The following is a 22,084-nucleotide window of genomic DNA, read 5'->3' as shown; positions in this document are numbered from 1 at the left end:
GTTCAAACCAGCTGAGGTCAACCAGCGACACAGTTGCCTACCATGCAAGCATTCCCAAAGCCTTGTCCTGACCTGTAGCTGCTGGGCTGTGTCGTGTTGGGCAGCTAAATCCAGCAGCTTGGCAGTGGTGAGGCTGCCACAGATCCGTGCCCTCGGTCCAGCCTGTGGCAGGGCTTATCATGTATTCCCAGTAGGCACATGCACACACAGACAGACCTACACAGAACATATATATGTATATATGGGAAATTGCCCATATCCCTTGCTTTTCCCACCTTTGATGCCTCCTCTAAACATCCCATAAGCCTTGCACCATGACAAAATCCTCTTCCCCTGCATACTCCTTGGCAATACCCACCCTCCAAAAGCTGCTCCGGAGATTTGCTCCTGTTGACTCATCGTGGTGGGCGGACACCTGGGCACCAGGTCTCCTGGGACAGCCCTGGGAGGGGGCCTGGACAGGGTATCCCTTTCCCCGGAGTCCCACATGCCTGTATGCCTCTATGCTCCTCTGGGAGTGTGGAGGTGGGCCTTTGATGGCCATAGGCTGACTTACATGGGTCTGGGAGTGGCTCGGATAGGGTATTATTACATGATGCCTCAGGATACCATTGCCTGTGTGCTCTTTGGATACGTGCTAATGAACTTTTTAAAATCACAAAATCTACCATTACCGTAGGATCGCTGTTTGCAGCATCAGAATTCTTTAACTAGCCCCCATAGCTGAAACAAATAAATCTGGGCTCTTCTGTCATGTGCAGTGCCAATCTTAACATCTCTCTGAGCTTCTAGAGTACCAGCAAATCCCCTTGTCATGTGGCGATGCTCCTTAGCAGGTGAATCCATGGCCAGAATGTGACAGTATAATGAAGTCACACTGACTGTGACAACAACGCACAATTGAAGTGAAGGGATAAAATATTAATAAGAGGGGTTCTTTAATGTCCTGTAACATATCAGTGCAGGAAAGTTGAAAGGCAAACAACCTTCCACAAATCAGCCACAAAGTGTGCACAGAAAGTTTGGAGAGCATGTGAAAGTTTTAGAGAGGGGCTTCCAAAGAGAGGGTTGATTATGGTGATTTTAATTACAGGGTGAGTGAGAGCAGGTGCAGATAGAGGAGCAGATACCTGAGAAATGAGGGGAGACCTTATCACTCTCTACAACTACCCGGAAGGAGGTTGTAGAGAGGTGGGAGTTGATCTCTTCTCCCAAGTAACAAGCCATAGGACAAGAGGAAGCGGCCTCAAGTTGTGCCAGGGGAGGTTTAGATCAATATTAGGAAAAATGTCTTCACTGAAAGGATTGTCAAGCATTGGAACAGGCTGCCCAGGGAAGTGATTGAGTCACCATCCCTGGAGGTATTTAAATGTGTGTAGATGTGGTGCTTAGGGACATGATTTAGTGCTGGTTTTGTCAGTGTTAGGTTGACGGTTGGGCTCGATGATCTGAAAGGTCCCTTCCAGCCTAGATGATTCTATTCTATACTGTTGAATGCTGACAGCCTGCTGGGCTCTAACTGGATTCTGCAGCTGCGTGACTTGCTCCGTCTTCCACTTTGTGCCTGTACAAATGCATAAAACCAGGAGAGCAAACCCCTGTGATTTATCTCTTTGCGCAGTATTCAGACGGGAACTCTGGGTCTCGGTGACCATTTCCTGGGTTTGGCAGACTGCGTTTTGATGCATAATCTTTCCTCCTGCATTTGAGATCAACCAGGACAGACTAATCCCAAGATTAAGGGGGATCGGATGAAGGGCTGTTTCCATAGCAAATGCTGTCATATGAGTGCTGAGTTACTCTTGTGACGGAGCAAGGCCATAGGGCTGTGCAGGCGGCGGGGCAAATCTTGTTTGTCTTGCCTCATTGTCAACTCAGTCCTAGTTCCCTTTTCCCCGGCAGAAAACAACCCACACCAAGCACCCAATTAAGAGACTGAATTGCTAGAAATTCTAACCCAGGCTTGTATTTACATCTCTCGTGAGTAACGATCTGCGCTAAGATTTGCATTAGTTCACGTTTAACTTGTTGAGTAGCAGTTTGTGTGGTTCTGGAGCCAAGCTACAGGAGAGGGCTGCCTGCTGGCTACCCCAAGGATTGCCCTGTAGAGCTGCACGCCCGCAACCGTGCTGGAAAAGTAAGACACCCAATCTAAGAGCTGCCCTCCAAAATGACTTAAGCAGGTCTAAGGAGGAAGTCCTTTGACAGAAATTGATACTACTGAGACTGTTGTGTAAAATGACAGCAGTTTATTTCACTATCATCTTTGTATGAGGCTTTCTACTAACAGAAAATAAGGTTATCATCTATGAGGTGTAGCTGATATTGCAATATTTAGATTGGAGATTTTACGGATGCATCCTTTCGACACAAAAATCTAGTCACAGTTCCTATGACAACTGTTCCTTCTTCCTCTGGAGCAGGGGCTAACAATAGCATTTCATTATATGATCATGTAACACTGGGCACTGTGACAGCCTTGTCATCTCTGCTCCGGTGTTTGCTCCTAAATGCCATTTAGCTGAATCCTGATTGTATTGAGCAGAACATGAACTGGAGTGACTGACCTTCACTGTGCTTACTGCCTGCCACCTCCGCCTTCCCAGCTTCATGCTTTTCGTTAGTCAGCTCACTTTCTACCAAAATATATTTGGTATGCTGAATTTTATTGACAAAAACTTCTAGACATTTATTTCTGTGGTAGCAATTCTGTACACTGACTAAAATTAATTAACAATAGTATCTTAACAAGTACACAGAGTACTAATCTGTATCAAACCAACCTGCTCACAAAACTTCATGAGTATAGCAGCCAAACCAGACTAAGCAGCAGAGTTACTTCTGCAACACATTTGGGAAAAATTATAACAAGTTGAACAGATATATTAAAAGACTTTATTCACAATAGAGAAATTTTTACAAATATAAGTTCTTAAAAATTAAGCATCTTGATCTATTATGTATTCCATAATTTCAGTTTATATAAAGATGAAAAGACTAAATGGACTATGTACAAATCAAAAACAATTTAAATGCATGATAGAAATGGATAATGTGTATGATGAAGTCACCATAGAAACAGTGAACCGTTGGGCATTGCAAAAATCTGTGTACAATCAACACATATGCAATACTTATCTCACAAACAATCAGAACACTTTTTTTTCCCCTATGAAACAATGTGGGTGCCATTAAAAGTGATTTACCTCTTAGGACTCAAAATATGCAGATTTAGATGCATTATTATGCTACAAAGAAATGGAAAACGTATAGGCAGTGTGTTTATGCAAAGGTAATGTCCCGCCCCCCCCCTCCCCCCAATAAAGCATTTTCTTTTGCTCTTGTGAATGACTGGGAACACAAAGTGACCATCACTAGCCGCTTCCATGCAGCTAGCTAAGTGAATGGGAAATAAAACACACATTATCCATGTTATCTCAGCAATCTAACAACCAGTGGTTAAGTACTGACTGTTTCAAAATGATTGTTCTAACTTTGGTGTTTTGGGGTTACTTTTTAAAAAAAAAAAAAAAAAAAAAGGAAGAAACATCAATATATTCTCAGTTTATGAAAAGGTTTTTTCTTACAGTTGTCAGATCTACACGTTGTACAATCTTCTCGTCTACTTACATTAGTTTACAAAAAGTACAGTATAGTGCAGTTTGTACATACAACCTGAATACCAATACCAGACACATCAAATTTGTGCTCTTTCAAATAATTGTAACTCCCAAACTAAAAAAAAATAAAAATATTCATACTAAATGCTTGTATTACAAGGAAACAGTCATGAGGCTTATATTTAAGTACGTAGGACCCAACGCGTACAAGAGTTGTGTGTTTGTAGCCTGTGTTTTGAAACATGGAGAAGAGCTATTTGTTCTCCACTATTGCTCTTCAGCTTGTTAAATAAAGGCAAGGTCAGCAGACACACTTGGGGGAAGCATACTGTGGTTAAGAAATCCATGTAAAAAAAGGCTTACAAAATGCATTTCTCAAAGACTGCTTTTGTTTGAGCTATTGTAGTTAATTAACTAACTGATGTGAGGCCTATAGCAGCACATGCACAACCACGTGGTAGGCAGCAGCAGATGACCGAATAAAAACAACTACGACAAAAGTAATTATTATTACTTTTTGATTAAAGAGGGAAGAAACTTTTTGTTTTTATTCCACAGCTATAAATTCTCTGTGGTACTTGGCCGGGGGGGGGGAAGCTCCCTTATAATTACTGTTTCTGAAGAAGTACAATGAAATATTATAATCCTCCAACAATATACATGCTGGAGTACCGAAGTAAGCAGCAGCTCTGCTTTTCAATAGAGGAGAGCCAAGACTTCATCCTTGCTCGTTCAGTTGCAGAAAACTGTTACCATGACATGAGGGAATCCATACTTTAAAAAAGAAAATAATGTTGTTAATTAAAAAAAAAACAAACCACAACACGGTAAAGCAAAAAGTTTTGACTCAATGTGCTGTTTCCATGTAAGCAGGCTTTATCTGAGGCAGATGCACTTACATTTGTACCTGTTCTCCCAGCTCTGGGTTGCCCAGGCGCAGTAGGGTACCCCTATTAACTTCCGTGTATGAATGCTCGGCTCTGCCAGGCCTGCGATGGAAGGATCAGCATCCCTGAAGATCCTCTTGTCTTGCCCCCTACAAAAATGTCTTTGGCAGCTCATGTGGCACATGCCATCTTCTGTCTGGAGGGGAAGCAGAGAGGCAGTGCCGTCTGTTACAGACTCCAGAGGGTCGGGTTTATGGGTCACCCTCCAGCTGCTATGTATAAAAATGCAATCCGTTATCTTTGCTCTTGGCTCCTACCTAAGAAAAACTACATTGCAGACCTCTATCAGTAGAGAAAAAAATGTAATCTGTGATGCCTAAACAAATGTGCTTCCTCAGCTGTGATTAGCTCTGCTGGACATGTGAGCTATCCGACTAAATACCTTTAAAGAAGATTACTGTTCGGAACCATATTTGTTTTGCTGCAGTCAAATCAGTGAATAATGTGCTTTCTCTGAACGGGAAGCCAGGTGTTACACCCTACTCAAAATATACGAAAATCATCCTGTCATGAAATGAAAACATAGGTAGACTTAGTAATCATGTAAACCACTCCAAACTACACTTAAGTAGAAACAGGAATTAATTGTGCCTAATTTTTTTCCCTTTGGTGATGCTACAAAGTAAAACATTTTTGGCAAAGCTGTTACCTTTCTTAGTAAACCAGGCCTCTAATCTAGGGAATAATTTTAAGCACGCTGCATTTCTGTGATTTAGAGAAGACAGACTTGGTGCTTTCAGAGATTTAGTTCTACACTGGATAATTTCCTTTCTGAATGATTATCCTCTTTTTAAGGAGACAAGTTTTCTTCAAGGCATCTGAACATCTAATTTTATTCATGTAGACACATCAAATTGCTTTGTGACAAGAAACTATCAAGTCTGGTGTCAAGTCTGAACCTATCTGAATGTTTGAGAAAGTCCCAGGAAACCAAACAAATTGGCTCTGATATAATTCTCAGCTTCCAGGAAAATGTCATCGAGTATTTTTTTTGTCTTCTTACCATCCAACCAAATGAAAGCTACTGGACTAAATACATAAAGAAGGTAAGACTCCCTTTCTTAATATGAAATGACTATCTTCTTTTACTCTGTATTAGCCTGACTAAAGAAATGAGAATAACACCACTTAGAAAAGGGAGGAAACAGTTTATTCTATTCTATTACAATAGTCTAATCAAAACCTGAAAAACTAAGGTCTGCTAACTAATGTGCTAAATTCATAAAAACTAAGTTTAGACTAACTTCAACGTATACTGCAGTTTCAGAGTTGTGTTTGCATGAGATGAAAATATTCCTATGTAGACTTCATTGACAATGAAAGACATCAGATACTTTACCAAGTAATGATAGACCCGCATAAGAAGAGGCTGTCACAGTCACAAGATTTGTCTTGGATGACACACAAAACAAATTAACATAGAACAAAAAGAAGAAAAAAAGCTCTTTATACTTAATTCAATATGGCTTTTTGCAACATGGCAAAATATTACAGCTTAAAGCAGACATCTCCTCACAGAGGAGAAAAGAATTTTGCAGTCAAATTAAAAGTATAACAGGAAACAAGTAACATGCAGACCCGTTGCTCTTTTTGGCCAAGATGACACTGCAGCCTAACAAAATCTGGGGACATGTCCTATTTCTTTTCAAAGAAGTGGTTCAGCTGGATAAGAGGAAGGAAGTTTTATCATAATCAGTTGGGCTCCATTCATAAATATTTACTGTTAAAGAAAACAGACTGCAAAACACTTGATTTAAAAATTTAACTCAGGAACTTAAAACCAAATCATGTGCCCAAGTTCTGGAAAGAAACAGAAGGAATGAAACAAGTATAACTTAATCTTCATCTATTTCTGGTTTTCTTCTTTATTCCCATCATCTTTGTGAAGAACAGGGAGAGGATGCGCCTCTGTGTTGAAGACCCAGTGTTCGAATGGAAGAAGGTCATCTTCAGAAAACAGCAAATACAAGTACCTGGCAAGAAAAAAAAGCAGGAAATGTGACCACATCAGGGAGGAGAAACCACAATAGTTTTCAGGAAAACATAAATACTTGATTTCCCTAGATGAATGCATCAATGGAAACAGCTGACCAAATACAAAACACCAGTAAGTCCCAGCATCACAATGGTTAGCGCAAAGATTTGGGGCTACTCAACTCAGATTGACTCAAGGGCAATAGCAACTGGAGACCAACAAAAGAACGTCTCTGTCCTGGCAGAGGACAAAGAAGTTTACACTGTCAAGGTTAAATATCAATTCGCTTCACTTCCATTTAATCCTCAGTAATTTTATTAAATATTGTTTAGATAACATACAACCACAGTAGGTTTTTTTTCCTCCGGAATGCCCACATATATCAAGGTGTAGGACTGAAAACATTGTAGTCCAATACTGCCTTAATTCTGAGAACAACCCGTGGCTTAGGATTTTTAAAGAAGAAAACTAGCACTACAGCAGGAGCTTGGGCAGCCATTTACTAAGATAGCGTCCATTAAAACCAGCAGTAAACAGTAAACAAATCCAAGATTTTATTTATTGTCCTGATACTGTAGCATGATTATTGAAGTCTGCTTAGAAAGGAAAGTCTGCTTAGCAAATGAAATTTTATTTTTTCCTCAATCACCATCCTTCCCTGAAGGCTTTTCTTGGTCTAATTCTGATAGGCCAATGTAAAAGGTATAGTAGAGGCAGTGCACTATCTCAAAAAAAAAAAAAATTGCCAGGATGTACATAAATATATTTATGATATTTAATTTACTGGAGTACTACATTTTCTGTTGAAATGGCATGATTTCTTCTTTCTGGTCTTTGCAACTTTCTCTTGCACAGCAAAAAAAAAGAAGTGAGGAGACCAAGAGATGTTAATTTTGTTAGAAGCTTAGGATATGGTGATAGATAAATGAAATCTTTTGGTTTTCCTCTTAACAGGCCACGCAAGTTGACTTCTTTTTCCTTTGTCTGTAGTTTTAAAATGAAAAGTATGCAATACAAGCCTGATAAGTCCTCTGTCTACTCAATTTGTTTCTCTAGTGTTGGCATATATAATTAGATCCTATCAAAGCTAGGAGACTTAATTCCTCAGCAAAGACCATCAAGTACCTTTATCAGAAGTAAAGATAATTTCCAGAAGTCATAGAATTCAGTTTATTGATGTAGAAGGGAATAAAAGGCAATTTGGCTTCCCATCACCTAAGAAAAGCTCTACTATTTCAGTCAGATTTTGTTAAGTATTTATCATTAGTACCCTTGACATTCACTTATCTGTAAAGTTGATACATAGAACTACTTCGCATTAATGAAAGTCAACTTTCTTAACTTACTTGAGTGTCTCTGAAAGGAAGAAACTTTGCTGCACATCATCATGGCTTTCATGATTGTTATAAACATCTCTAATGCCAGAATAGCCACCATCTACTCGGCAATGTTTTTCCAGTGCCTGAAAAGGGGACAAAAAAAGCCAGTGGGATTAACAAAATGAATCATCTGTCAATTTTTCTTTGTTTAACAATAAAACTATCCCCCCCAAAAAATTGCCACAAATTTTTTGATAAGGAGGTGAAAACTAGATAAAGCTCGAGCTAGACGTGTGCCTGTCTCTTTTCAGAAAGAGTTTTCTAATTTTACATTTAGGAAGAAAAGCAAAATGGTAAATTAATAAAAGAAGTGAACACAAACCAGTTTTCAGAAGGAAAGATATACGGATATACGGATGTAAAGATATATGGATTTTCACTTATTTTCTTTTTCCTCTTTTTAATAGGAATAACAATAGCCTCTCTCTCACAGGCTTGTCTGTCAGCCTTCAAAGATCATGTCACATATACCTTTCTTGGTCACATTTTAGTTCTTAAAAATTATTGTGATAGAATTGAATACCAGTCTTTTCCTTACCTCTTGTAAGTCGCTTCAAAAAAGGAAAGGCAACTCTCTATTTTCTATGTAAGTTGTTTGGTTTCTCTGCAATTATTTCATTTTTCAGTGGGAAACCTCTGATACTGGGCTGTGACTGAATTTCTTTTCTGCAGGAGGTACTATTTTTCTTTGACACCTTCCTGAAAAAGCTTTGTCTGTTCCACAGGAGTAGACAGAAAGCTAGTAAGTGGCTGCCCTTAATGCAACATATTTTAGATGTAAAAATAAGAATGTGTTTTTCACTAACTAATTTCCAAACTGTATATTTAGTTAAAAGGTGTAAAACAGGTGATTGACTCCTATTTTACAATAAAAAGGAGCACATGCACCACCTAAAAATATAATTTCTTTTCCGCCCACAGGAATGTTCTATATGATCAGCTAATTTTGAAAGAGAAAAAAGATCAGATGAAGGGTGTTTACAGAAGGGCTAAAAACATATACCTGGTACTGGAAGTGTAGACGGTATATAGTTAGTTATACTATTTAATACAATTTGCTGGTTTTCCTTATTTTAGATGTGTTTATATTAGAAAGGTGGTACCTATATGCCTATGTATGAGCCACAACTTCTTTAAATAGACTGCTATCCAATACGTTATTCGAATATTAGTTCTCTTCTCACTGCTTTGTTTAAAAATATTCATTCATCTTTTTTCTTTATAATTGACCTATTTAACAAGGTCGAAAGTATTCTTAGCATCTTCATTTTTCTTATTCTGTTTTATAATAACTCTCTGGTATCATGCAGTATAATAAAGGAGTGAAAAGAATCTAAGATGATTATATTTAAACCAATTCATTATCCAAAAACAAATCCAGAAAATGCTCTTTAGCCCTAAATAACTTCTCACAATGAAAATGACAGTAAGCATGATGGATTACTACATTTACTCAGGACCACGCTACTCTGAAACATGGCGCCTGCTGTGGAGACACAGGTATTGGAGCAACAAGTTTCAGGCAGAAATACCTGGAGTTTTCCATCAAACCCCCAATGAAGAGATGGCAGACAACTAGTTCCTCCATTTCCGAAGTTATCCCAAATATCACTGAAGTGACTACAGGATATGTAGATTTTATTTAGGGAAAGATGCTGCTTTTCAAACCACATATAGTGAAAAGCTATGAAAAGGCAGAAGATATGTCTAGAACAAGCAAACAGGCACAATAAGCGTTTTCTGATGAGGGATGGGACTAACAGTCACTAATAATTACTGAGGTATCCATCACCTCCACCTGCTCTAAAGGCTCTTCTGTGTTTTGCTGTGAGTAGATATCCTAAATGTCCTTGTTTTTGCTGGAGTCCCCGTAGCTATCTGCATATATTTAGCTTGCATGACAGGCTCTCCATAGTTTTCACTGGGGAGTAAGCTGCCTATTGTATATTTAAAAGGGATTTTTCTCCAGGAGCGATCCTTTAAAATATAACAGGCCTATTTGTCTTTTCTTCTGTGTCTTTAGGTTCTTTAATTTTCCTGGACACTTTTACTAAGTGACAAATATACTTAAGTTTAAACAAGTAATTTCCCCTGGCTGATACTCCTTCCCTCTCGTCTACTTCAACCTGCAGTGAATTCAAAATGCTGAATCTGTGTCTGGATTTTCAATGTCAAACACAAGATTATGTTTTCCAAGGCACAGCAGAAGGAGAACTTGAAGGATAAGGCTATTATTCAAGGAAACAACTGCATTCTGAAGAGGGTGAGGTAAAATAAAAGCAAATTGCATTTGGGGTTTATGTGCTCTAACATGTAGTTAGAACCTTCTTTATGAGTTTGTTGTGGGGAGATACCGTTATAGGTACCTGGAGATACCGTTATGATGTAGACTAAGAGGTTGACTTGCACCATGTTAGCCATCTGGTGGTACCTACTTGATGCAAACATGAACCATCTTACCCCTCAAAGCTACTTTCCACGTAACTAAAGGAACGGGACATTTGTGTGCAGCATTAGTATGATAAAAAGGCTCTTGGTTGTCACCCTTCTTTAACTGGCAGTAATGGCCTTTTGTGCCCGTACCTGCAGTTCCAGAGTTCAGTGGTGTTCACATTGATGGTGGGTGGGAAGAAACAATTCAACACATTTTAAATTAGTATTTCTTAGAAAATTAGGGTGGCTAAGATCAGTTATGCTGAGTGAAAACTGGCTGACAGTCTCAAAGTATCATAAAGGGAAAAAACAAAGGAAGCGCAATGAATTCAAAATATGTGCTGCATTTATAATGCAGAAAGGGAGACTTTCATGAGCTAAGCTGATAAAACCTTTCTGACTCAGTGAATATTGCTGTTGGTCATAACTGCATTTTCTCCAACCGCTGAAGTACATACAGAGTGATCTTGGCCTCAAATTAAAGCAGCAAAGCAAATTTCCAAAGAAAAAATGGAGAGGCCAAAGCATGTTTCTGAGTCTATAAGAAATAACAGACTTTTTGGAGAGTTTAGAAGTCATGACCTATAGAGCAGTCTCCTAGCTGCAAGGGCACTGGGAAACAAACATAATGAGGTCTTATCGCCAGTGTCATGAGTACAAAATGGACATGAAACACCTGAAGAACAACTTTTTTGGGCAACAACATGCGGGATGATTGTTGCCCTTTTTTTGTTTCGATCGCAGCATCCTCTTTGTGCAACAGGTGTTGGTAATTAAACCAACCATATTCCATGGTCAGGGACTTCCCCAAGAACAAAAGGGTGGAGTGGTGTGCTCTCTGGAGCAGGAGCAGAATTTATGAAATAGTTGTGGTAAACTATCATGACACATGCTGAAACAAAAAAAAAAAACAGTATCATGTGGAGCTGTGTGGGCTATAAACATCAAGGAAGGAGAGAAAAAAAATTTTGAAACCTACAACTGCCTGTATAACTTCTGCAAAGTGGTAAGATTTGTTTTTGTGAAACACTCAGATGCACATCAGGACAGTGGAAGATGGGTCTGTACAGATTGGGACCAGCTGCATCTCCCACACATGGGCCGTAATCCACCACACGTTAGGGCCAGACCAGACTGGTTACAAGAACGTTGAACAAGGAACACATGGGGAGTGCTAAGAAGGTAAACGAGTGTACGAATGAAATAAAACAAACAAACTGAACCAACAGGGTAAAGAATAATAATAATAAGGAAAACATTTCAATTGTTTATAAGAATGTTATCAATGTGGGCAGCAACAATGAGTCAGGAAAAACATCTCCTGGAGAAGGAACACTTGGCATTGCTGATGCCTGGTGGGATGACTTCCATAAACAGCCATTGAAAATATTCCAATTATAATCTGCCTGGGAAGATTCCAGCAGTAAAATGTGTGGTGTTAGCAAAGAAGTAAGGAAGGGAACAGCACTCTAAATTAGAGGATTTTTTTTTTTTTTTTAAAAATTGCTTTGGAATCATTAACTCAGAAGCATATTGTTTCAGGGCCGATAGAGCCAACACCTGAGGGAGGCAAATAAAATGTCCTGAATAACTACAGTCTACCTAGCCAAATATAGTGTTGACTGCAGGTATGGAATTGCTGTAAATACTCAAACAAGGAAGAGCTAGAGAGTGAAAGTATAGTTAATGCTAGCAGCTATTCTTTTATGGAAAGTAGATTCTACCATAAATTTCATTCTTCAAGAATATCTAACTGCCAAACTTTAAATGGTCTTTTTGTACAATATTCAACAACATTTGAGATGTGTTTGGTATCTCAGACAGTGAATACTGAATACAGTTACAGATCTTGGGTGCTATTGAGGGAGCCAGGTAACTGGTGGACGTCACTCCTAGAAACAAGAGGTATTGGGCAAACTGCCAAGCAAGATGTTTTTTAAATCCTGGAAAGAAACAACTCTGCAAAGGAATGAGAGGTCACTGTCAACAAAACACTGCAGGGAGTTTTGTTTTCTTTTTTGTGTGCTTTTCCTTAAGTATACAAAGCGTCAAAAATAACGTTCTTCAGCTTCCCGTATCTCCTATAAGATCTCAGTCTGCTTAGAAATTCCAAAGGAAGAGTGAAAGGCAAGTAATTTAACATAGGCAACATCAATGTGAGGAGAAAATAAGTGAACTCCAAAAGTGTAGTAAGAATCTATGCCTCGAGGATGAAACAAATCCAAAGGCTTTAATCTCTAACAGCAAGAGTGATTAACCACTGAAAAAGGGAAATGATGGATTTGGCAAGCAAATTTTTGCAGTATAGGCTAACTGCCATCTTGGAAGGCTTCTGCTAGACAAACAAATAGGTTCGGCATAATTGGTTGAAGCTCAAAGGCCAGTTGGATGCAGGAATTTAAATCTAGAAGAGATTGTTATAATTAATGGAGTTCAGTCCACCATAGCCACTTTTTGAAAGTGATCAATTTTTTAAATGTTCAGTACTATCTAGTACATCATCTTGGCCTTCATCACCTTAATTAAAATAACCTTCATACAATTACGGTTGAATATACACTTCATAAAACTTATTTCCATGTCTAAGGCTGAAATTTGACATAAGTTTGCACTTTCCATTCACAAGCAGCAACACTCAACATCTTGAGCAGTACATCCAGATATGACCCTGACCTGCAAAGTATTTAAGAAGGAGAAATCACAACGTATTTTTCTAACACACAATACCAGCGGGTTTTGGTTTTGTCAAAGTGATCTTACTTCATCTTTTTAGTAAATGAATCTCTGGAAATTTGAATTGACAGTAGTGATTTAAAATAAATATTTACTCTCCAACTGCTAAACCAGATACCCTTCAGTAGCTCACTTAACAAGATATTAGGATCTAATAAGAAAAAAGTCCAATAGAACGTTACCTCTACAGCTTCCCATCCCCACTGCCTGTACTTTGGGTCGTGAGTGAGCCGCCACATGTACATGTAGGTCTCTATGACTTCCGGTCGTAGGATGTAGTATTTTTCATTTTGTCTTGTTGCGATGGCCTCAACACCACCATCAAATCTGAAGGCTTCTGGTCCCAGTTTCATGCCTAGCCAATATAAAAACACGTGCTAAAATAAAAGCATTAAAAAACGTTTCAAATTATGTAACCGACATTTCATGTGACACGTGACAAGCCAGGTTACCCCAAACCATATAATTTCTGAAAGATACTGCAGCACCTCCTGTTTTTAGTATTTTGTAATACTAAAAAAATACTATAAATTGTTACAGTTTGAACAGTGATGCCAACATTTGCATTCTGAAAGACTTCGTATAACTAGCACCGTGTGAAATTTTTCTTAAAAGACGAGGATATTTACTTTTCTATATCAAACTGGAAAATACACTCTGGGACCTGAAATGCTGCCAGGATTATTTTTATAAGAAGATGAGAGAATCCGAAGAAATTTCCTGTACAGAAATCCACTTTCTTTGTGCAATTCTATTCTTGCCAGGGTTTTACCAACAAAACTGAGAATAAAATCATTTTTTTGTGCATAAAACATGATTAATAGCTATATTGATGCATAAATGAACAGGTTCCCTCTCTTACTTGTATTCGCCTATTCAGACATTGGCAAAGTGAAAAAAAAGCTGTCATGTTAATTACTAGAGTGAGTAGATACGATTCAGGTGCACAGAAATTATTTATAGAACAGAGCAGCCATTCTTAAAGTTAGTCTGGGAGCAAAGCAGCATTTGCTCAGAAAGGTTGAAGAGTTCCCACCATCATACAACCTTTATTCGGCATTACGCAAAAATACCTTCACGAAGTCAAACTGTGAAACTAAACTCCGCGATACAGTACTTACTCGTACGATCGTAGGATTCGTGGCACGTCCTAGCGATTTCAGCACCAAGCTCGATGTGATGGCCCGTCTTGTCGTTCGGTGCCCCGTCTGCTCCAAGACCAAACATGCCTCCAGCAAAACAAGTGAGATGCCCCATCTTGTGTTCGAGCAGCCCGCCCTTCCACTCAGCGATGTATGTCAGCCCCCCGCTTGATTTGCGAATGAGGTGGGTCTCTATGGCCTGCAAAAACCACGTGATTTCAAACCCTTTGGTACCATTTGGTAAAGTATGAAGGACAAAGACAAAGTTGTCTTGTATGTTGGTCGGTTTTTCTCCATATTGCCTTTGCTTATAAATTAAAATGGATAATATGAGCTAGCATAACCTCAAAGTGCAGCCAAACCAACAAAGATTAGCATGCATCAGTAACTATGATTTTTTTTGCTACAACTTTGAGCAATTTACACAGCACATTTTATAAAAATATTGGAAAGACCTAAAAAATACAATTCCATTTTAAAATTCTTTATTTCTTTCCGACTTTGAGCAATTTTAGGTAATTTCACTTTTAATGGTAATTAGCCGTCGTTCATCTTCCATACTTCCCATTGTAATTCTGACTTAAAGGATGTAGTTATTGGTATAATTTCATGTCAATTATATGCAGACATAACTCATACTCAAAATGCCTGACCCAGTGAGTGCACTGAATGATGCCAGGCCTCTAAGCCTATATGGCATTCCCAAAGTCCAATGCGTTTTCCCTCCCAGACTGAATTCCTCTGTAGCTGTCAATCAAGAGCAGGGTCTGGAAAAATCCCTAAGCAGAATAAAACCATACAAATCTCCTAGAGAGAATTAGAATTAGTCGGTCCTGTTAGCAATATATGGTCACTGAACATGAAATCCAGGAAAACAACGTGCCCTTATGAGAGGAACAGGATTAAAACAATAGAGGAGATGCAGAAGAGCACATTAATTAGAAGCCCACACAGAAAGTGAGCTATTACTCTTTAAAGGGTAATGGAGAGGAGGTGAACAACGCTATCATACATTCAGTTATCCAGCAGTAGTCTGGTTTATTCTGTTGCAATCATAAGACCCAGCGTGAAAAATCTTCTCTAAACTAGAATCATCAGCAGAATAATTGTACAAGTTTTACTTACTAAGTAGCTTTTTTGTGCCATGAACGTCACATTGAGAACTACACTTTTTTTCACTAACATCAGTGCAAAGCACTTAGTAAGGATGTTTTCTGCCCACCTCCAGACCCATTATTGGCTCAGAAAACTCCTCCATCCCTTTCTTTCCTCCTTGATTATATGTTTTTAGCACTAGTATATACTGAAAAGCGTACCTAAATTTTAAAGCAGCAGTAAAAAATAAAGATTCCTGTACTTTAAACAAATCCTGCATAATTTAACCTATAAAAAGAGGACTTAAATATCAAAGGGGAAAGGTGAAAAACAATTTCCTTAAGCATCCAAACCACAGACCCCACTGTGGTAAATGAAAGAATTACAGTGGCTGAGTTGGTGTCGAGCTAATTAGCGGTTGTGTATTCAAAGTGCATATAAAAAAGCTTTTCTGACAGGTTGGGAAACAAGTAGTGGAGTACCTAGATACTTTTAAAAAAAATAATGTTCTTTAAAACATGTCTTTTGTGCCCAGGGTATAAAATATTTGAATTTATAATTGAAGAATTGACAGAACGGAGTTCAAAGAACCTGCTACAAAATGTATTAATGCATAAACAGGCAAAATTTATGAGAAGATAGAAATAATTGGAAAGCTTCCAGAATCTTTCAGAGTGCTGTTCGCATTTTTATTAAACAGTATATATCTTGTAATAGGATGCCTTATTGTTACATAAACACAACAGTTTTGTGGGAAACAGCTTTCAGAATACTTAGACATTCTAAATAACAAGCTACCTAAAACCAAGTTCAGATATTACATTTCATTAAAACCTTTCAGCATGGTGTCTCCATCTCAAATGAACAATTCTGGCAGTAGTTGATAACTCTACTGGTCACTTAGCTGTTGAGTCAGAATTTATTTAAAAAATAAACAAATTTTAAAAGAGATTGATGACCACAGTTACCTATATTGCATTTTTTTTTCAGTAAAGAATTAATGAGAGACAGAATGAAGTATTGCTGTACCTGACAGAAATAACAGTGATCGTGCACCTTCAGAACTATAGTAACTAGACCAGAGATGGTCCTTGTAGTGTTAAAAGGGATTCTGCAATACTAATTAGTCTTTCAGAGTTTTCTTCCCCTCTATTGGCTCAAGATTAAAGTTCAGGCTGAAAAAAGACGACCTCCACTTGGGAAAGCTTAAAATTATTCTAACAAACTGGTGTTAAGAAACTAACAAACTGATGTTAATTGATGCTAGGAATGTCACAAAATAAAAATATATTTTATAATTATAATTTTGTAATTATTCATGTTTAGTAAAGCAAATCATCTTGGTTTTATAAATGGGTCCTATTAAGAACTAGTATAGATGCATATTAAAAGTTATTTTTATTACGTGTCTTATTTAAAGCTATTTTTATTAGGTAATTATTTGATCTATTACAGACTCTCAAATTGCCTTGTCATGCTCTGTACAGTTATGGGTCCCTTAGTGCTAGATAATACCTATACTGATGTATAGAACGTTATTAACGGCACGCTAGGTAACTAAGCATTTCTGCCTAGACATGAAATCCAAATAACCTTCGATATGTACGAATAACCTTCAGAAGCCATAAGCCCAAGTGTGCCAAACTTGCAAGTCCATCAGCACTCAACAAACTCTTATTCTCAAAGACAGGAAAACAAATACTGTAACTTGCTAAAGCCTAAACTTCATTTGACCTTTGATGCTTACGAAGTAATACTTTGTAGAAGTTACATGATTTAAGCAAACTGACCTCAACCGAACGGCTTTCGTAAAGTGTGAAAGGCAGAGGAGCGTCGCTTCCCAGAGGGCCGGTAACTCTCTGTGTGGTACTGGGTGGTGCACCAGCACAGCTCACAAAACCACTGCCAGGGAGCTTACAGTGGGACGGTCAAAAGCTTCAACTAAATCTCAGAAGTTTCTTCATGGGCCATTTTCGGTCCAAGCTAGACAAACTGTTTTTGTCAGAAATAGGTTTCCCTTCTTTCACCGCTATTCATCTACTGAGAACAGAGAGACTAGCTGCTTGCCCTGAAACAACATTCTCCAAAGGCTTGCTAACAACTTTGCGGTATCAAAGTTTCATGAAGTTTGGAATAATTCCAGAATGGCATCGAAGTGTCAGATTATAATGAATTCGTTAGGTGGGTTCCAGTTGTTTCAGGAACTCAGCATTTAAAAAAAGTTATAAAAGATCAGCATATTTAGAAAGCCTCACAAAGGTAAATGTTTTTGATCTTAAAAAAAAAAAAAGTACAACCTACATAAGTAGAACATATATAAAAGACATTCCCCAACATTAACTATCGATGAATGTATTCATTGAAATTTTGAACTCCTGTATCGATAACAGTATTTGCAGCTTCAGATGTGGCAAAACCTCCTTTTTCCTCACAAGTCCAACCTAACTATAGTTTAATTTCAGAATTTACTTCCAAATATTGTTAAAGCACTACTTCTGGAACGTAGAATGTTTGTATAATGCATTTGTACAATGCATTAGTATAAGAAAATATTTTCAAAGTAAGCAATAAACAAAAATCAGTACTCTTTCAAAATTATCACTTCTGAATCTATACCCAAACTATCTATCCTACATCTATTGGAAATTCACAAAACTGCTATTCACATTTTTAATATTTTTTTTTGTTATAATACAATGGTATGTACTTCTCTGAGCAGCACATCAAAATATTTTTCAGCGAGTTTCACAAAGGTTGTAAGTGCCATCAGGCTGGACTGCACTTTCTGAAAGACATTCACTTTTTAAAGAAGCTCGAGGTCCAGAGCAGCACTGAATCACTAGCTGGAAAACACGGGCAATTGTTTTAAGTATAAAAGAACCTTGAAGGCAAAGTTCAAGGATGATGAAGGAATACTATCAGTTTAAATGAAGATATAATAAGGGTCTCTGAAGTTGAGCAGCAGGATGGAAAGGCAGGGTTGCTATCCCGCAGGGAAATGCTATTGCTTTCTGCAATGCTGTGGGTGCGCTTCTGGCAGGGAAATCAAGTTATTTAAACAAGTTATTACAAAAGGTGAATAGGTAGTATGGTGGCAAAGATACACCCAAGTGAAAAGCACTGTTTGGTAGAATTAACTCTGAATTTCATCCTTAGAATCAATTTACTTTTATTTTTACTTTTATATCCACACACTTAAAAAAGGGACATGCTTATTTGAATGGCAGCTCTATTACAATTTGGTCCCCGCCTACGAATAATTCCTTCTTGCACTGCTTGCAGATCAGGTGGTGTCGTATTTATCACTATAGAGGTTATTATTTCATTTTACTGTAATTAATATTGTCAATATAAACTAATATACAGTATCCGCAAAGAATAAAAAAGGCTAGAAGAATGTGGTCTTTGATTAGCTGTAAATACATTATTGATGGATAATTGTTTGGAACTTGTACACTTTTCCTTTTAAGTAAATGGAAATTTCATGTTACTGTTTTCCAGAATGTATTTCTGCAATTCAAATAGTAATGTCTTTCTTTCCATCACGGTAAAGCAGACAGAATGTGCAACATAAAAGGTTGCAAAGAAAAAGTGGCTGCAAATGTATGTTCCCAAAGGGAGAAATAGCAGGTGCTCCCTGGGGGGGGACAAAAAAAAAAAAAAAGAAAAAAAAAAGAAAAAAAGAAAAATTAAGACAACCTGACTTTAGACTGTAGTGGACAAAAAATGAGAGGAAGAAAGGGAAACTGAAGGAAAATAAACAACATTTGCCAGATATTTGAAGAAATTAATTTACTACATATAAGGCCAATACGGCGTACAGTTTGTAGTGTACCTGCAAGCTCTTACAGCCAGACTGACTTTTACGGCTTTTTTTTTTTGTGCTTTTATGTAAGGCTCTGCTTACGGTCCTCACTGCAATAAAGCCTTTAGCTAAATTACTTTTTTTTCCATCTTGTGGGAAATTATTCCCTCCATACAACAACTGTAAAAATGCTTGAGCACTCAATTAGAAACGCTAACAGTCCCTTTTAGAGTTTGAATTGTGACTCAAGTGCACCTTGTATTACTCCCGGCATCTTTCTCATGAGTTCGCATGTTAAAATTCTGCCCCTGCCTGTCTGTCATGCTGGAAGAACTGCAGTGAATGAGACGTTACGCATTGTTTAGGTTACGGGATTGCACACTGCGCGCGTGTGTAATCTCTGTTACTGACAGCACAAAAAAGAAAATCTTCAGTTTTTCCCAACCTGATTTCCTCCTCCTCCTCCTGCTGCCTTTCTTCAGGCGATACGTTTTGCGTTCTCTGCTTATCAGCCTGGTCCTTAGCTTTTACGTTATACTACCAGCCCTCACACTTGCAAAATTAAGCAGAACTGGTCCCTCCTAATAAATTGCCATTGTCCTCCATTCTTCTTTGGTGCCTGCCCTGGGGTCACCAGGAGAATCTCTGTTCCAGGGAGTCAGGACCCTCGGACACACGACTGTGCCAGCTCCTCCCAGCCTTTGTGGAATGCTAGGGACAAAAACCAGCTTAAACACTGTCTTCAAACACTTTCCCCCTCAATCTCCAACTTGATTTTGTGATTGTGAAGTCCTTCCTTTAGCCTTTGATTTGTTTGGGTTGTTGAACTGGGTTGCTTATAGAGAAACACGGAGGATGCAGAACTGAAGTCATCTCTGTTCAAATAAGTAAAAAAACCCAATCAACAAGCTTATTTTTAATAGAGGGTATTCCCTTGGTGGGTTATGCTGACAGGTAATAAAAATATTAACGAGATCCCTACAGAGCACAGATGTAGGCTTCTCAGGAAAAAAGTTCTGCACCTCAAAGTTGCTCAATTCAAAATAAACACATCCCACGAAAAAGTTAATTCTACTAAAGAAGCAGGGACAACAAACTACAAACCTCAAAATGCAATGTAAAACTGCAGTTCTACTTCCTCTAGCACTTACTTTTACCACTCCTTTTAGAATAACGGTTTAATTATGATTAATGAATTTCAATGACTACTGTTGTTTTAACAACAAAACCCAGGTGTTTCATTTCCCACCTCAAGATGTCACTGTAGCTGGAGATAAAACTGTCTTGCAAGTCATAGTTATGTATTTCCATGCCTTAATAAATTCGAAACTTCAAAAATATGATCCTAGTTCTAAATTTCCGGGGTTTATAATGTTTGCTTTGGGGATAATTACAACTCTGCAGGCTTCTTTACAACAAAGCACTATAAATTATCTCAGTCCAAACTTTTAATATATTTTTCTTTCCCTGGGAATCTTCTTCATAAACAGTATTTTGACAATTTGAAGCAACAGGGAGTATGAGAAAGAGAATTCTACCACATATTTCCAGAAATTTGAAGATGTATAACATCAGTTGCTTATTTGTTTTAATATTTATGGCATTACATTTTACTGCTTTGAAACAGCACAGAGCAGCAGACGGGTCAGGATTGTTGTGGTTTTGCACGCTGTGAGTTTGTAAGTCAATTGCCTGTTTTCTTGACTTTGAGTTTCCCTCATGTTTTCTCTGTTGAGTTGATCTAATGCAACAGGTACTTTTCTTCAGTAATCTTTATAACCCATCAAATTTATCCTTTATACAAAATTCCAATGAGTTTATTACGAAAACTTTAAGATTTGCGTTGTTCCGTTATTACGTCTGTTTCGGAGATGGCAGAAAAACATTGCACATTTTTTTTTTTAAGCTTCATATGTAGTAGTTGATTCTGTTTTCTTAAATATCCTTCATACAGGTTTTAAATATGTATTACAAGATGCATGAATGACGTGGAAGTATACTGCCAGAAAAAATAGGATGAAATAGGAAGTTCAAGGTCTTCTTACAATTTATTTAAATACTTCTGCCAAAGAAAAGTGCCATCTTCTTAATCCTGAGGTCCTCACTGCTTACTAAACTGCACTTTAAAAATCAAAACTGAAATCTGAACACAGAAGAACTTTCATTTGTTTAACACGATTTATAAGAAACGTTTTGAAAGCAATAAGGCACTGACTGCTTTTGGACTTAAGACGCGTTATATGGACAATCTTACATGTGAAATGAAACGTGAATGCTTATAACAGAGATGCCCAAGTTTTTAAAATAGAAATGTTGGCAAGCATTTAACTACTATGATACCTATCGATTCGATCATTAAAAGACGATTAAGTTCTAGGGTAAAGCTGATAATTTACTTTTGTCTGAAAATCTACTTATACTTTTTTTTCCCCTGTATAGATCTATTAGTGTCTGTAAGAGCACCAGTGCTCCTGCAGTAAACATACTTAATGCTGTCTGCTACCAGAAGACAGGCTAGACGTATTCATATTCGAAAAACAGTATTAATGGAACGGCATGAATCAAAGCAAGTCACTCTCAAAATGTTACATTATGTATTTCTTCAATATTCTAGCATATTTATGGCTCCCGACAAGCTTTTTTTGCGGTCAAAAATAGCAGAAGTAGTCGGGACATTTCTCTGACAACAAGACCGAAGCCACGAGCAAAAAGGGGACAATTTCTCTCACAGGACTTTTTTAGTTAAAATCCTCCTTAAAGAGTTCTAACAACATTATAGCTTGCTGCTTCTCCTGACAGTCCACAAACAAGCATTTTAATAAGTACTTTCGATAGCCCAAAATATAGACATAAGTAAATCATTAAGAATTTAAAAATGTGCAGAAGCCTGTCTTCCATCTCGATACTTTCTGTAAGCAGTTGTAGAGAGCCTTAAAACTCCTGTCAAGAGGGGAA

The 22,084-nt window shown here is 37.8% G+C and overlaps 1 protein-coding gene across 1 annotated transcript in view; it reads right to left on the bottom strand.

Moving 5' to 3' along the window:
- Positions 1-3,520: 3,520 nt before the first annotated feature.
- MAN1A1 (mannosidase alpha class 1A member 1) overlaps positions 3,521-22,084 on the bottom strand; it is a 153,862-nt gene continuing 135,298 nt past the window's right edge. The window contains exons 9-12 of the mRNA XM_063329703.1: positions 14,209-14,428; positions 13,270-13,442; positions 7,889-8,004; positions 3,521-6,540 (exon numbers count right to left, since the gene is read on the bottom strand). Of these exons, the coding sequence (XP_063185773.1) occupies positions 6,414-6,540; positions 7,889-8,004; positions 13,270-13,442; positions 14,209-14,428 (636 nt within the window). The 3' untranslated portion in view covers positions 3,521-6,413. The remainder of the gene's footprint in view (positions 6,541-7,888; positions 8,005-13,269; positions 13,443-14,208; positions 14,429-22,084) is intronic.

Source organism: Chroicocephalus ridibundus, chromosome 3, assembly GCF_963924245.1.
Source record: "Chroicocephalus ridibundus chromosome 3, bChrRid1.1, whole genome shotgun sequence".
In the NCBI taxonomy this organism is placed as follows: domain Eukaryota; kingdom Metazoa; phylum Chordata; class Aves; order Charadriiformes; family Laridae; genus Chroicocephalus; species Chroicocephalus ridibundus.
Note: the sequence above shows the minus strand (reverse complement) of the source record. Positions and strands in the feature narration are given on the sequence as shown.